General features: G+C 62.0%; 4 protein-coding genes across 4 annotated transcripts; 2 read left to right on the top strand and 2 right to left on the bottom strand.

The window, feature by feature from the left end:
* Positions 1–96: 96 nt before the first annotated feature.
* Positions 97–1,369, top strand: EHS24_004765 (uncharacterized protein; the record flags this gene model as incomplete). The annotated part of the gene is made up of 6 exons (XM_028620318.1): positions 97–202; positions 257–453; positions 536–605; positions 648–713; positions 820–1,012; positions 1,072–1,369. 6 exons carry the CDS (start codon positions 97–99, stop codon positions 1,367–1,369), a joined length of 930 nt encoding a protein of 309 aa, XP_028479290.1.
* A 215-nt stretch (positions 1,370–1,584) lies between these two features.
* Positions 1,585–2,986, bottom strand: EHS24_004766 (uncharacterized protein; the record flags this gene model as incomplete). Its single annotated transcript, XM_028620319.1, has 3 exons — positions 1,585–1,992; positions 2,150–2,272; positions 2,336–2,986. The coding sequence occupies 3 exons, from the start codon at positions 2,984–2,986 to the stop codon at positions 1,585–1,587; spliced, it is 1,182 nt and encodes a 393-aa protein (XP_028479291.1).
* A 482-nt stretch (positions 2,987–3,468) lies between these two features.
* Positions 3,469–5,573, bottom strand: EHS24_004767 (uncharacterized protein; the record flags this gene model as incomplete). The annotated part of the gene is made up of 2 exons (XM_028620320.1): positions 3,469–5,149; positions 5,221–5,573. The coding sequence occupies 2 exons, from the start codon at positions 5,571–5,573 to the stop codon at positions 3,469–3,471; spliced, it is 2,034 nt and encodes a 677-aa protein (XP_028479292.1).
* Positions 5,574–9,426: 3,853 nt separating this feature from the next.
* Positions 9,427–12,343, top strand: EHS24_004768 (uncharacterized protein; the record flags this gene model as incomplete). Its single annotated transcript, XM_028620321.1, has 5 exons — positions 9,427–9,705; positions 9,816–10,088; positions 10,164–10,315; positions 10,424–11,795; positions 11,831–12,343. The coding sequence occupies 5 exons, from the start codon at positions 9,427–9,429 to the stop codon at positions 12,341–12,343; spliced, it is 2,589 nt and encodes an 862-aa protein (XP_028479293.1).
* Positions 12,344–16,583: the final 4,240 nt, after the last annotated feature.

The following is a 16,583-nucleotide window of genomic DNA, read 5'->3' on the forward strand; positions in this document are numbered from 1 at the left end:
CCCAGAACCACTATCTGTTTCCACAATTATATATTCCTGCGTCCTCTGCATCTCTCCAACCACCACCACCAGCAGTCCATCCATCGCCACAGCACAATGTCCGTCCTCAACTTCCAGCAGCCCACCTTTGCCGTCGACGACCTCTTCTCGGTCGCCGGCCGCACCGTCGTCGTCACTGGCGGCGGCACTGGCCTTGGCAGGGGTGAGTCACGGCCGATGCCTTTCCCTCCCCATCCACATGCTAACCCACTTGCAGCCATCGCCACTGCGTATGTCCAGAACGGTGCCAAGGTGTTCATCTCTGGTCGTCGCAAGGAGGTGCTCGAGGCCACTGCCAAGGAGATCCTCGCGTCGGCCGGCGCCAAGGGCAGCATCACGACCATCCAGGGCGATGTCGGCACCAAGGCCGGCTGCAAGAAGCTCTTTGACGATGTGTCGGCCCTCACCACTGTTGTGAGTGTGGCCCGAGCGAGGAGGGACGGCTTGGAGATTAGGATTGGGGAAAGGTCTTGGGGTCGTCTGCTGACCTGCCCAGGTGGACGTGCTCGTCAACTGCGCCGGCGTGATGCGCACCTACAAGAACCCCACCACTGACGTGGACAACAGTGAGCTTTGATGTTCCCAACACTTGTGAGCTGACAATGCAGTCGAGGCTGTGACCAAGATGCTGTGGGAGGGCCACGATGACGACGACTTCAACTACACCAACCAGAGTGAGTCGGCCACTGGAGCCGCTGGCCTGCAACTTGGCCTGCCAGCGGAACCTCCGTGTCCGGCACCTCCGCGCCTCTTGCATCTAATCGCTGACACGCACCACAGTCAACATCAACGGCGTCTACTTCACCACTGTGGCGTTTGTGCCCCTCCTGCTCAAGTCGGACCTGCGCTCCGTCGTCGTCATTGCGTCCATTGCCGCCGCCATCCTGCAGCGCGCCATGGGTTCCGTTTCGTACGGCGCCTCAAAGGCCGGCACCCTGCACACGGCCAACATGCTCGCGACCCGTCTCTCGCCGTGAGTCCCGACCCAAGACCGAGTAAACCATAAACCGTGGCTGACCCATTTACCCGCAGCGCCAAGATCCGCGTCAACACCATCTCGCCGGGCATCTTCCCCTCGGAGATGACGGCTTCGGGCCCTGCCTCGGCCGCCGAGTCGTACAGCCTCGTCGAGCCGTCCGAAAAGGCCGCCCGCCGCTCCCTCATCGGCCGCTCGGGCTATCCGCACGAGATTGTCGGCCCTGTCCTCCTCCTGGGATCGCGCGCCGGATCGTACATGGACGGCGCCAACCTCGTCGTCGACGGCGGCAGGACCATGGCCGCCGGTGCCAACGACGGTGTCCGTATCGCCGAGGACCTGTACGTCAACTAGGTGTGAGAGGGTATGTTTATAGAGGGGACAAGGAAGGTGTAGAGGGGGTTGGGTAGATAGGAAGCAAAAGCAATGCACGTACGCTGCAAAACTATTACCGTGTACATCGAACGTCTGTGCGCGACCTATCGTCATGCTCTCATGTGGGTGGGGTGGTATGGGTACAACATGTCCTTCGTCCTTGGCTTTCCCGCGCGCGCTCGCGTTTGTGCGTCTTAGTCGTAGAGACCCTCCCACGGGTCCTCCTCGAGCACAGGCGGCGCATCAGCTGCCGCAGCTGGGGCTGGAGGCGGAGCGTCCGCGGCGCCAGCAGCCTCGCGCTCCATCTCCTCCATGGCGGCCATCTCGTCCCAGTCGGGCTCGTCCGCGTCGGGCGCCGGGTCGAAGAGCGCCTGCCTACTGGCGCTGGCGTGTGTATCGTTGCCGTTTCCATTGGCGTTGGCATAAGCGTCCGCCTCGGCAGCTGCCAGCGCGGCCTCGTCGTCCTCGTCGAGGTCGAGGTTGTCGTCATAGTTGTTGGTGGCGTAGTGGTCGTCCATGATCCTGTCCTCTGGGTCCAGGTCGTCGACGGTGCGCGGGCGGTCGTTGCCTTCAAACGCGTCGCGGAGGCCGTGGATTGCAGACTAGGGATGGCATGTCAGCTGGCGTCTCGCGGGAGGGAGTCAGCAGCACAGGTGATGCAGGAGCGGTCACCTGGCGCAAGGCTGGCTGTCGGCGGCAGAGAGGTGAATGCCAGTGGGGGCCACACCTCTCCAGCCGACGCAGGAACACACAACTCACCATCATCCGCCGCGTGCGGCACACAGTCTCCACCCTCTGCATGGTCTGTAGGAACTCGCCGCGCGGGAACATGCTGTGCGCCCACATCTGGTACACGTCCAGGAGGCGGTTGAGGTCTTTAACCTGGGAGGAACAAGTCGTCAGCGGCTGGCACGCCCGTCCACGGCAACAGCAACAGCGACCCACCTCGTGTCCCTTTCCCCGCGGCTTCCACTTCTTCGCCACGCCCATGAGCGCCGGCATGCCCTTGGGTCCCAGCAGCCGCTCGGCGTCGACCTTGGCGCGCGGGATGCGCACCTTGGTACCCGGTTCGTCACCGACGCCGACCCCGCCGCCGCCGTCGACCATCACGCCCGTGCCCCCGCCCAGCCCAAAGGGATCCTGCACGGAAAACGGATCGTCGAGGCTACGCAGCGCGGCGCGCGGGTCAATACGCACGTCCGAGCCCGCACGCTCGGCCAGCGCGGCGAGGTTGAGCGGGTCGAGGGTGGGCGACGGCGAGCGGGTGCGCGGACCGGGGCGCGAGCGGCCAGCACCAGAGCCAGAGCCAGAACCAGAGGCATGGCGCGAAGGCGAGGCAGAACGTGACCGGCGCAACCCCAGATCATATTCGTTGCCTCCGTCCTCGTTATCGTCATCGTCGTCGCCGTACCGCGTACGCCGCGGTCGTTGGGGCGAGTACACGCTCGCGCTGGGCGAGAGGAACAGCGGGTTGTGGTTTGCGCGCCGCTGGCCGCCGCCTGCGCCGCCGGGGGATGTGGGGGTGACGCTGCGCGCGCGCGGGACCGGGCGCGGAGGCGAGTTGTCGCTGAACAGGTCGGCGAGGGAGGTTGCCATGTTTGGACAGGTTGGTGTGTGGTGTTGAATCAAGAAGAGAGTATTACTTGATGTTGGTTGTCAGGGAAAGCAGCACCCAAAGTCATGAAAGTCGCGTGGACGCGTCGCGGGAGCTAATTTGTTTGTGCGAGTGGTGTGTCCGTGTGGCATTATGCTGTGGTCTCATGTCTGCAGCATTGGTTCAGATTTCACTGCCGACAAGGGCGACTGGCATCACTGGAGGGATGGCGATAGAGGGAGAGTCATGCTGCCTGCAGCAAGGTAATAGTCATCTCGTAACATTCGGGGGAAACAGGCCAGGTGAACAGTCCAGCCCAAAAGAACAGCAGCATTCTTAACATTGACAACGTACTTTAAACTTCTTCGTATGCTACAACCCAAACTTCCAACCTTTCCTTCTCATTTCCTTCTCTTTCCTTCCCTTTTCCTTCTCTTTTCCTTTCCTTTCCTTTTTCATTCCTTTCACACACATCCTCTCCGCCTCAGACATGCTGTTCATACGACGAGTCGCTCACAAACGTGATAGCGCTCTCGCTCAGCCCGGCCCCGCTGGTCTTGCGCTGCAGTCCGCGGCCGCCGGCACGAAAGTCCTCCAGGTCCTTGGGGGACGACACCCTCAGTGAGCCCGGGCTGGTGACAACCTGCGCAAAGCCAGTGCTGGCCTTGCGGCCGAGGTTGGGACCGAGGGACAAGGAGCGGAAGCTGGACACGAAGAGCGGGTTTCCGGGCGTGCGCTCGAATTCGGGCGCGACCATCCTGCCCCCACCGCCAAGGCCGACGCCGAGGCGGTTGGGCGGGGACCCGAGGCCGATGGTGGGCGAGCGCATGGGCACTTGCGCATCGGGGCTGGTGACGGTGCATATCTGCAGGCCGACAAACGACTTGGTCCGCTTGCTCCTCATGTCTGACGAGGGCGAGCGCGGCGAGTGTGGCGATACCGAGTCTTCAGACGTGGCCGTGTCGCGCGACGCGCGGCGCATGTCGCTCCGGACGGATTCGGGGGACGCGAACGGGTCCTCGTCGAGGCGGTGGGTGCGCGTGCCCATGGGCGATTCGAGGCGGCCCGGTCGGCCCGTGGGCTCATGGTCATGCGCGAGACCGCGGGTGGTGCCCATGGGCGACTCGTCGCGCTCACCAATGGTCGCCATGGCATCCGACCACGCGCCCGCCGCGCCGAATTCCTCGTGTTCGTCAAACATGTGCGACGGGACGCGCTCCTGCTTCTTCTTCTTGTCGTCGTCGTCGTCGTCGTCGTCCTGGTCCACGGCCTCGAGGCCGGCAATGTACACGCGCGACAGAGTCGGGTCGTACTCTCCTTCGTCGCCGAGTCCGAGGCCGCCCCACGCTGCGGGTGTCTCGTCCTCTTCACCCGCGGTGATGAGCTCCGAGTCGCAGCCGAGACACGCGCCCAGCTGCTCCCACAGCGCGACGCCGCGTGCGCGCACCGAGTGGCGCGCGAGCAGGACCCACTCGTAGTCGGCGCACTCGCGGCGGTCGATCGTGGTGAGGTGGGCATACAGCTCGTCCCACGACCACTTTGTGACGTCAATGTCTTTCCAGTTGGGCCGCTTGGGTGTCTTGGGGAACGCATGCTTGAGTAACGTGATGAGGTCGGCGTTGACGGGGTTGCCGAGCAGGTCGGCGACCTGGCGCGGACGGTCGGAGAAGGGCAGGAGCGTGTCCTCTGCCATCTCGACATAGTCGACGGGCTCGAGCTCGATGGGTTCGGGCTCCTTGTCCTTGTCTTGCGCACCGGCCGCGCCATGAGCGGAGCGGGACGTTGACCCGGTGCTCTTGCGCCGCTGAAGGCCGCCACCGGGGCGGGGCAACGAGCCAGCGCCGCCTTCTGGAGCCGCCACAGGCGACATGAGGCCCCGTGCGAGCTCGAGCACCTCGTCAGGAGACAGCTTGGAGCGTACCTCCTGCGTACCGCGTGACGTCTCAATGACCCCAATGGACGGTCGGCGCACGGGCGGTTTGGGTGGGTTGTTTTCCTCGTTGCCGCCGCCAACGCCGCCGACGCCCTTTGCAGACGTCATGGGCGTCAGGCTCGAGAACGATGCCGCAAACGACCTGCGTGGCGCGCGCGCAGACGTCGCCGGCGCGTCATTGCTGAACAGCGTCGGGGTCGCTGGGACGAGGTTCGAGGACGACTTGGAACGTCTGTGGGCAGGTGCGTGTGTGTGTGAGTTTAAACCCCGCCCGTGTGTATAGTGTGTCTAGTGTGTACTCACTGACGCAGTGGAACAGCCCCTTTTGCCGACGGGGCCTTGACGAGGATGAGACGTGTCGTGACGCCACCTTGTGCTTGTTCTGTGGCGCCGTTATCGCGTCGTGCGTGCGGGGTGAAGACACGTTCGTGCGTCGACAGCGAGCGCGATAGCGTGCCCGTGCTGGCCATGCTCGAGCCCGAGTTGGAGCGGCTGTGCCCTCCGCCGCCTCCATGGCGGCTGCGGCCCACAGACGGCGTGTTGATAGGCGAGGCGACGAGCGGGGTCGAGCCGGGAAGCGGAGAGAAGGACTGGAGTGGCGAGAGCGCGTTGATGCGCGGACGCGAGGGGGAGTGTTGCTGGCGTGTAGTCGACATTGGCGACGGGGGGTGGGGGTGGGGGTTGGGTGTGTAGTAGGTTAGGTTGCGCGCGAGGTGGATATATAAGTCGCTGTGAGCTGTCGAGCTGGTGTGATGGCAAGGGGGGTCCGAGCACAGATAAGGGGGGCGATGTGATGGACTGGTGTCTGCGTGTGTGTTGTTTTGCACTGGGGGTGGCCAAAGGAGGTTTCGAGGACGCTGCGCAGATCACACGGGGGGGTGGGAATGGTGTGCAGTGTATGGAGGGATGAACAAAAGAGACACGACTGTTTGGGTCCTTTTGCCATCTGCCATGCAGCTTGTGATATGCACGACGCTTGAACGTATGGCCTGCCAGGCTTGGCGGCGGGGGGGCGCGGCTCGTGCCAGGCGGGGGCTGTGGGTGGGGAGAGAAGAGGCACCAGATGTGGGCCACCTGGTGGATGCGTTGGAATTCTCACGCGTCAGCGAGAGGAGCGGTGCGCGGTGCGCGGTTGTTGGCTGGTGAGTTCTGTTGTCCGACGCTGCTGCATCCAGTGACGTCGGTGACGTCGGTGCGTCGCGCGACGCTGTTGGAATCTGCGGGGCCAGAACATGCAGAACAGTTGTACAGTTACGGGACGCGGGGCCACGTCCATTGCGCCATTGCATCCATTGTTTCCGCGCCGAGCCGCGTCTGCTCTCCCTTTCTTTGGAGGCGCGGGCGGGGCGTCTCGTGGTGGGGTGGACGTGGTGCGTAATGGTTGCTTGTAAGTGGCTGCAAGTGGGATGATAAGAGACGGTGCGGCCCACACAGGGGGAAGGGGGGGTTGATTTGGGGCCTTGGGGGTCCTTGGTCGCGCTTGTCGGTGCGCGCGTGCGGGGCATGTGACGGCCGTGACGGGATACGGCGGCAAGACGCTGTACGCTGTTATACCGACGACTGTTCCCCGCCGCCGTCAGAGGCGTCGCCGTGGATGGTGTCACTAGTGCCCCGCCGCCGCCGCTCCGGTGGCTACTGTGCGCCAGGACTCACCATGGACGCTAAAGACACCCGCATCGACACATCTCCCTCATGCCTTCCAACGACGACGTGCCGAGGGCTCACCACCGTCCTCACGCTTGACGTCATCGAGGGGGTGGGTGTCCCATATGGAGCACGGAACAACGGATATGCCACGATGAGAGGAGCAGCATACCGCCGTACCGCCGTACCGCTGCCGCCGCTCAAACCCAACCCGCATGATCGTTGTTCCGAGACAAGCCGGGGTCGCGGACAGCCTGTCGAGGTGGGAGTGTTGCACAATGTGCGACAGATCTCGGCGGCGGGCCAGCTCATGACGAAAAAGGCTGAGAGAGGACCCACTTTTTGCACATCCCGTTTGCCTGGGCGTTCGGTCTGTGCTCATGAACTCAATTCAGAGACGACCGCGACCGCGACCACGACGACGACAGACGACGATAGACCGACGTATGCTACGCATGCGCACAAGACCGCGCCGCCCGCCACGAGCGCACGAGCATATAGCACAGAAAACGCCTCCAAGTGGTTGTAGCGTGGCGGCTAGTGTCTACAGTGTGCCATAAAAGGCCAAAGGGCCAGCGTTCTGCCGCCGCTGTGGCCCCAGGTTCTCTGTGGTGCAAAAGGAAGACGGATGGAGACGGTATCTATCGTGTGTGGGTTCAGATAGAGCCTGACGCGGATGCAACCAGGTGGGTGTGTCTTCTGCCTTCCCTCCCCACCTCAACTCAGGGTGCCTTCGCCTTCTGAACCCGCACCGCACAGCGCGCCATATACACACGTCTGATGCAAACGAGCCAGAAACGTAAAGGCCTGGACGCCTGGCTGGAGGTGGCCAGTGGCCAGTGGACAAGACCGCACCGGCCACCGCCGCCCCCGGGGCCTTGTATGTCTTGTGGTGGTACTTGGGACCTGGTGTGGGCGATGCAGACGGCGCTTCTCTCTCTCTCGCGAGATTGCGAGAAATGGGTTCCAAAGCCAAGAGTGGATCGGGGGAATTTGGGGAACGTGTGACGACACGGCGTCGACGCCCCGGAAGAGAGTGCGTGGCCCCCGTCTTGTTGCCTACTGTAGGTGAACAGTAGCAGTAGCAGTCGCAGTGTATAGCGCATGGGCGGGGGCCGGGAGGACGCGAGGACGTTTTGACCGTCTCGACGCCTCGGAACGAGATTGCAGAAAAAGCCCCGGATCCCCTGGGTGACGAGAGAGGGCGGAAGGATGTAGAGGGACCGTTGGGCTGGAGTGTACTGGCGTGCAGAGAGAGCATGTGGGTGCATACGGTATATACGCCGGGCATCGTGCTGCTGCAGCGCGGTTTGCCCAGCGATGTGCCTCGGAAAGCAACTCATCGTGTTCACAGCGACGAGAGAGGCAGAGCGAGAGACTCTGTAGCTCTGTCCCGTCTTTTGCTCTCTCTCTCTCTGCTCTGTTTGTGTGTGTGTGTGTGATGTGATGTCTCGTACCTCGGCCGACACTGTGTCTTTTTTTTTTCAGTGCCACCACCGCCCACCCCGTTTGGCCGCGTCCCTAGCACCCACCCACACCCACCCAAGCGGCCGCGGCAGGGCGGCTCTGGCGCTCTGCCCACGGCACCTGGCTCTGGGCATATGGCTCTGGCTCTGGCCCCCCCGGTTCCATCTGCGCCCCCTCTTCCCCCCCCCCCCCCTTCCGTCCGTCCCTCCCCTCTGGCCCCGCGCGCCGCCAGCAAGAGATCCCAAGCGTTCAGTCACCAGAGCGCGCCCAAGAGAACCACCACCACCCCCCTGCCCGTGTGCTGCATGCATGTGCTGGCTGCTGCTGCCGCTGGCTGGCTGGCTGGCAGGCTGCCTACCTGCCCACTGCTGCTGCTACTGCTGCGCTCGTTGCACGCAATCCCTCGTCCATTTCGTACCACTCACTCCACCCCCAGAGCCTCCCCCGCCCTTTGCCCTTCTCCCCCGGGGTCTTGTCTATCTATCCTCCTCACTCTCGTCTCGTCTCTCTTCCACTCTCTAGTAGGACTCTCTTGGCCGTCCCCCCGTCCATTTCCCCCCCACACACACCACCACACACACACACACCACACACACCTGCGCCCACCTGCGCCCACCCCGACGACAAACCCCCCCTCGTTTTACACGCGCTCGGCCTCTTTCTCCTTGCCGTCGTAGCTGCCTGCACCACCCACCACCCACCACCACGCTCGCCGCCCATCGCACGCGCACGTCTTTGTCTGTACCTCTACGTCCTGTCCTGTGTCCGTGTGCATACACGTGCAGCATCACAAACAAAGAAACACCAGTACACCCAGAGCTACAGAGCTCCCTCCACCCGCTCTAGCCGCCAGACGTCGTCTCTGCAACAGCGACTCACCGACGGAACAGGCGCACGAGACAAGGCCCCCCTCCGCCCAACCCCTCGTGTCTCTGCCCACTAGTCCACTCGCGCGCTCGACATTCCTCCACACTTTCTCCCATCGTCTCTCGCCACTGCACTCTGCACGTCGAGAGCATAACCTATACACCACTCACACATTCAAGGGCCCCGGACGCGCTCTCACAGCGGCCTGAACAACAACCCCACGTCGAGCACATCCCACCTCGCCCCGTCGCCTTCCTTCCTTCCTCCTTCCCTCATTCCCTCCTTCCCTCCTTCCTTCCTTCCTTCCTTGTGCCGCCCCCAAGCAGGCTCCCACGCCAGCACAAACAACACACCCGACGCCTTTGCAAAGACGTCGCGCTATTGATCCCATCGCATCCATCGACACATCTCCATCGCATCTCTCTGGCTCTTTGCCGACAATCTCTCGACAAAGGTATGCGCGCGCCCGATTGTCCTCCCACTGGGCCTCTGCTCACACCCTCCACAGTGTCGCACATCTGATCCATCTCAATGTCTGGCGCGGTGTACGGGGCCGACTTGGGTGCCAACGGCGGCCCCGAGTATGTCACCTACCTCTCCAATGGGACCCAGCAGCAGGTCCCTTACACCCCCCATCTCGCCCAGACCCCAACAGGCATGCCCGGCATGATGCAACAGCAGCAGCAGCAGGGCATGCCGATGGGTGCCCAGCAAGGCTACCTTGCTCATGGATCCGGCGAGCCATCCATGCGTGAAAGCGTCGAGGGCATCCCCCAGGTCCACCATGTCCCACATATGAACGGCGTGCCCGTCATGATGAACGGCGGCATGGGCGCCATGGCCCACCAACAACAGCAACAGCAACAGCAGCAGCAGCTCCAGCAACAGCAGCACTCCAGCAGCAACAGCAGCAACTCCAGCAGCAGCAGGGCATGCCCGGCCAGCACCATTACTCGATGCAAGCCGTGGCTCCCCAGCAGCACGGCTACGTCGGCGGGGTCCAGCACGTCCAGTACTACCCGGGCATGCCGCAGCACACCGCTGCTGCCTTTCCGCAAATGGCAACCCACGTCGCCGACTATCGCTTTGGCGGTGCTCCACAGTTTGTCCTTGACCAGGGCTGGCACGGCCACGGCGAGTGGGAGGACGACTTTGACGAGAATGGTGGAGCTGTCCTGTACGGAAACCTCGAGGTAGGTTAAGCGCGCGCGCGCGCGGGCAGACACACTGGTACAAATTTCCTAACGCATACACCCACACACATACAGGTCAAGCACCGTCGCCGCACGACCCCCGAGCAGCTGCGCGTCTTGGAGCATTGGTTTGCAATCAACCCGCGTCCCGACAATGCTCTGCGTGAGCGACTGGCTTACGAGCTGGGCATCACCAAGCGAAACGTCCAAGTTTGGTTCCAAAACCGGTTAGTCATTTGTGCCAGCCCCTCCCATTAGGGGAGGGGGTTGGTTGTGCCTTTTGAAGGGCGAATGGGGGGGGCTCTTGCGCTAAACTCAATTTCCCTTTTCCACAGTCGAGCGAAGATTAAGAATCAAGAAAAGGCCGCGGCCGCCGCCGCCGATGCAAAGAAGGAGGCTGAGAAGAACGGGTTGACGTCGCAAGACGAGGCCGATGCTGTGGGACACGCACCAGCAGCAGGTGGACTCAAGGCTTCCCCGCCTACCCCGCTCAACTTGTCTGCAGGTGGACTGACACCCACCAACGGAAGTGTTGCCCCTCCAACACCCACAGACCCGTCCAAGACGCCAGTGCCCCACAATCCCGGTACTCCAAACGCTCTGCCGCCTCCCATGCAGCCCCCAGCCTCGATTTCGCCTCGCCCAGCATCAAGTGACCAGAGCAACAAGCCATCTCTGCTCTTGCCTGGCGGCGGCCGACTGGACATGAACCGTCGTGTGTCGTTGGCAGGCGGCGATGTGGCTTCGGTCGAGCACTGGGTCCGCCAGCGCAAGCAACAAATGGGCCACACTCCACCGCAGGCGTCTGTTTCGGCTAGCAACTCGCCCATGGGTCTCGCAGCTGCGGCCAGGCGAAACAGTCAGCCATACCCCACGCAGATCATCACATCGCACATTCCCGACGACCCCAATGCGGCGGCCCTGTCGCGGTCGGCTCTGCCGAGCCCCAAGGTGTCGCCCAACGGCCGCATGCCTGGGGCCCTCTTGTTCACGGCTATGCGAAACAATACGATCCGCCGCGCATCCATGCCTGGTGGCGCCCAGCTCATCTCCACCACGGCGTTCACCCCGCCCCGTGTTCCGTCGTTCAACCACCCAGTGTCGTCCTCGCAGCCCCAATCGCGCATCCTCGCTCGCGAGCTCAGCCCGATCAAGGACCAGGACACCGAGATCGACCCGTCGCTCCGCGGTGGTGTGCCAATGACCTATGTCACGCCTCCTCCCAGCGCGTACCCGTCAGACGGCTCGTACCTGTCTGTTCCCAGCTCTACCGAATCGGCGTTCATGTACTCTCTCAACCCCGGTCTGCCGTTTGCGCCCAACTCGCCGTTGCCCAACCCGTCATTCTCGTTTGGTGGAACCCCAACCTCGGACGTTCCTGCCGCCCCCATACACAACCATGTCGGTGGCGGCATGGGCATGGACCAGGCTGGCACGTCGCCCGTCAATGCCGACAAGGACCCCCAGCATGCGTTGTACCTCGCCCTCCAGCGTGGCCGTCTCGGTTCCCTCGCATCTGTCAACTCGGTGGCCACCAACGGCACCGACGGCGGCAGCACCGAGTGTGGCAGCGACGCCGAGTGGCCTCCCTTTGTTCCTCCTGGGTTTGACCCGGACATTCGTCGTGCCTCGGCCCCCGCAGACCTGCTCCACAACATTGGCCTGCTGGGCATCTCGTCCAACTCGGCGGTGCAACCGATGGCCCAGGTCCGCCCGTCCCCTTGGCACCGTACTCGTCGCAGAACGCCGTCGACCATGTCAACTCGTACGAGCTGTCGCTCCCTCCGCACCAAGGGTCCCACTCTGCCGGGCCCGTCATGAGCAATTCGTCGTCGACGCCAACCCTCGCTGGCGGTCCGTACATTCCCGCCGCGAACGAGTCGCCCGTCCAGTCTTCGGCCGTGACGTCCGAGGGCCCCTCGCCAGGCGGCGCACACCCGAGCATCAGCCACTCGCTCATGCCGCCGCCTCCGCTGCCCTCGAACAGCAACACGAACACCCACAACCGCCACTCGCTGTACAGCTTTTCCGAGGTCCAGCAATACTCGTCTCTTCCCTCGCAGTTCCCCTCTGTCCCCGACCCGTCGGTATACACGAGCCTGTCGGGTCTGCCGTCGTCGTCCGCCGACGGCTCGTTTCCGTCCGAGTTTGACCTGGGCTTTGACCTGAACGACAACGAGGACAAGGACCAGTACGCGTTCCTCGCCGAGCTCACAAACGACAACACGTCAGACACTGTCAACGTGCTCGTTTAAACACCAGACCAGGGCAAGTAAACAAAAAAAAAGTCGAATCAAACATACACACACACACACACACACACACACACACATACACGCAAGCACCCAAGCACGCACGCACGCACGACCCATCTCACGCAAACACGCATTTCCACCAAACTCTGCTTTCCCCACGGCGCGCGGCGACATACACGAACAATTTATAACGCGCCCGCGCCCCACCCCCCCACTTTTTTTTTCATTTTTATTCTCGTCAAAACCGACAGTTTAACTAGCCACCTACACCTACCCAACCACCAACCACACTGTATCTCTTGTCTGTCTTCTTGCTCCCCCCTTTTTTCGGCGTGAACACACACCCACATCCACACATCCACACACACACACACACGTGCGCGCACTCCTTCCTCGTAGGGACTATTTTGCACTCTTCTGTTCTTCTCCCCTCCCTTGAGAGCCAGGGAGGGGGGGTCTGTTGGCGGTTATATGTGCACACTGTTTACACACGCATACATGATGTGAGATTATCTTGGAACACCCAGTCTTGCGAGGTGCCACAGATGGCCCCTGTCACTACCGCCAGCTAGTTGGGCAAGGTCTGGCATGCAGTACACAGCCGTACAGCCATCACCAGGAGAGGCAGCGGGACTCGTCACCGCCGTGTCACCCCTGTTCGTCACCCCCACACTGAATGGAAGACACGTAAAAAAAAAAAAAAAAGGTCCCAAGAAGGTCCGTATCTTGAACAAGGACAAGGGGAGGTGGGTGGGGGGGGGGGGGGGGGGCATGAGCCAAAGCGCCCTGTGGCGGCCTATTCAGCTGTATCCAGCCAGTCCATCCATGTGTGTGTGTGTGTGGGTGTGTGCTGGTCCAAAAGACCGACACGGCATCTGACCTGTATTCAGCCACGGCACAGTGACGACGCCGGAGGACGGGGGGGGTGGCTCGCTCGTGGATGTGTGTGTGTGGGCAGTGGATATATTCCTGCTTTGAGGGAGGCGAGGCGGTCGGCGGCGTTGAATTGCGCGCTGGAAAGCACACTGGCCACTGCATGCACTGGGTGCACTGGTGGGTGCCACATCTCGGCCACCTCACGATGATCCCAAGCTCTCTGTCGCGGACTGGCTTTGCCGCGGTGTACCCGTCCGCCGCGCCACCGCCCAAAACGCCCAGACGCCAAAGGGGCAGAGCACGAGCACGAGCACGAGCACCGAACACGAGCGTCAGGACGCCACAGGCAACAGGCTCCCAGGGCTTCCCCCCCTCCCCCTCCTTTCCCTGGCCCACCGTCCGTTCCTCCGGCCCACCCGGCGCCTCCGTTCCAAGCGTGTGCCACCGTGCCGAGCGGTGACCACCGCTAGGCTCCTAGGAACCAGCGGGTCGACAGGCAGAACGTCCGCGTCCGGCGAATGAACTTTTACCCGCGCGCAGCTGGGCATTCCCACTTCCCTGGTTGCCTCCGGGTCGAGTGGGTTCGAATGGGGCCTGGCAGCGCCAGGTGCTGCGCAGGTGGGGCTCTGGGCTCTGGGCTCTGGCTCTCGCGCTGGGGCGGTTGGCTGGAAGACGGGCATCCGCGTCCACGTAATGTGCATGCATGCCGCTCGACGGACCACTGGGCCACTGATCACTGATAACATGACTGCCACTCACACGTCGTCGTGTCCCGCGCAAGAGATGCTTTATGAGCCCTCACCTCTCTCAACTGGAGAGATCTGGCTTACGCGAACGACCCGGAGGGGTGCGTACTGCCCCCCACCACCGCCATCTGACCCAGGCTCCATAAAACTGGAATGGATCGGGCAGGAACGACACGGGATTTCTGTGCCAACAAACGCAGCGCATTGGCGCTCGCCGGAGAACGCGGACAGCTGCACATGGTACACAGCCTGTGCCTCTGCCTCCGCCTTTTGGGTGAGGAATTGAGGAATCCACACCGTATCCGTGCTGCTGCTTTGTGCGCTGGGTTTTGATTTTGCTCCCATAAGGAATATGGCACGCGCCTTTCGTTTTATTAATAACCGCGTCTAAAGGACGGACTAGGACCAGGCCGGGCGGCACTAACATGTCTAACATGACATGATGGAGCTGGCACGCGACCAGACGGACCCATTGCGCCACTGACATATGGAGCGCGTTCGGTGTGATGTTTCGCTGGTCCTGTCGCTTTTGGGCTGTGGGCCTCGTGATAGCGCAGATACTACTTCTGTAGTTCGCGTTCAGCCCCTGTGATCCGGCTGAGCCTGTGACCTGTATCCTGTGATCTGTGCACTGATCCTGCATGGCAGGCATGCGTCAACTGACAACGTTCACAAAGAGCCGAAACTAAACCAAAACATCCTCCGTAGTACTGGGTGGACCCTGTGTCTGTCCTCGTGCTCGTCTGCACGTCGGGTCTGGTGACGACGGGTGGTTTGTATGTCAGAGCCAAAACGAAAGTACAACGGGGGGCCTAATGCCTGGCTGGCTGGGATCCGACAAATCCAAAATGCCAGACTTGTCCCTATCCGTGCGGACCGACGAGATCAGCTCCAACCCCGCCGGAACCCACTACATAAATACATGGTGACCCTGGTCCACGACGAGCTCGGATGGCGGAGCACAGTGGAGCGACCAGGAGCTGCAAGGGAGGGGGCGCAAGCGGGGGGCTGCAAGAGGCAACACGAACTGACCTGACATGGGCGGCCCAGAGGGAACCGAAAAGCAAAATCAACGCACACACCACAGGGAGAGGACCCGCTCCGACACTTTTGACTGTGGCGGCCATGCCCACAGCCTCAGCCTCAGCATCGTGGGAATGCACTGGAATGAGGCTGATAAACGCATAGTCTGCCAAGCCCAATCACCAGTGCCGGCCAGTGTCGAGAGTCATGGCCCAAAAACAGAGGCCAGAGGTGGCCGTGCTGGTGTTGTTGGAAGGTCCGCGGCTGAGCAGCGCCAGTGCCACCGAGGAGCCTGGGTCTCGGCTAGCCCAGACCGTTGATAGATCTGTACGGGTAGGTGCTGGGTGGGCTGCAATTGCGGGGCCGGGACGACGCTGATTGAGGCGCTGTATGAGGCTGCACCCGGGGGGGGGGGGGGGGGGGGGGGGGGGAGGATTGCAGCGAGGGCCGTCCCGCGGTGCTGAGCGGCTGTCGCGGGTTCGAGGACGGACATTTCATCGCTGCGGTGTCTCGTCGAATTGTGTTGTTTGAATTGCGGATGCCTGTGGATTTCGAGGAAAAGGAAATCTCCAGTGAGTAGAGCGGCGATCTACAGATGGACATACAGAGCACCGCCAAATACCTCAGCAGCGAGAGGGAATGAATCTGTGCATAAGACGACGATCTGCCGATCCGGAAGTGCGACCGAATGCCTCAGACCCTTCTCGCCATAACGATCGCCGTGTCCAGAACCCACCCACTCTCTGCCGCGACGTCCTCACGTTGCTCCACACGTCTCCCATTCCCTTGTCACAGATCACAGACAGTCGCCAGGAAAGCTGGCGGGGTTAGCCACACATACGCCCAGAAGCGGCTACCGCCGCGTGTTGACCAGTCACACTACGTACTGCAGGGTCGCACGAAAAAAAGAGAACACCTCAAAAAAGGCCAGACCACTGGTGACGCACATGCACTGTTGACCATCGTAATCTGACATTTGTGAAATGCCACCCTCAGGCAACCTGGTCTTATATTCCGCAGGTACCACGAGGGTCTCACACAAACACTTTATTCCGCTTTGGCGATCCATGACGATCTTTACGAGGCCGCGGTGATCTGCGGATCTGCTGATCTGCTGGTTTGTGTGTGTGCGCGCAGTCGGCCGATCCCACTCAGGTTCATGGTCAGACATGTACGTCTCTTGTGTGATCTCGAGTAATCCATCGCCTGGACCACCGCGCGCCGTGTCTCTTTCCGCGTGCTGGATTTCCCGTGTCTCGTGTCCAGCTGTTCGACGCGGTCTCGTCTGGCCACGGTTTTCTGGATCCGTCGTCCACATCGGCCGAATCCTCAAGGTACCATGCACATCTGCCTGGCCAAAGGCACGCTCACACCGTTGGTCACAGTAGTGTGCTTTGCTGCTGTCATGTTCACATTTGTTCCATTCGGCCTCGGGAGACCCGACAGTCAGCCAAAAGCGACTGGAGGTCGACGTTCGGGGCCTGGATGTGTGCCAGGAAGGACTTGATGGTCGGTTAGTGCGTTCTTTTTGTCTGGAATAGCAGTGGCGGTGAGAGAGAAATACGGCCAGCGAAACAACCAGATGACGGAGCTTG

Source organism: Apiotrichum porosum (assembly GCF_003942205.1).
Source record: "Apiotrichum porosum strain DSM 27194 chromosome Unknown scaffold_2, whole genome shotgun sequence".
Classification (NCBI taxonomy): domain Eukaryota; kingdom Fungi; phylum Basidiomycota; class Tremellomycetes; order Trichosporonales; family Trichosporonaceae; genus Apiotrichum; species Apiotrichum porosum.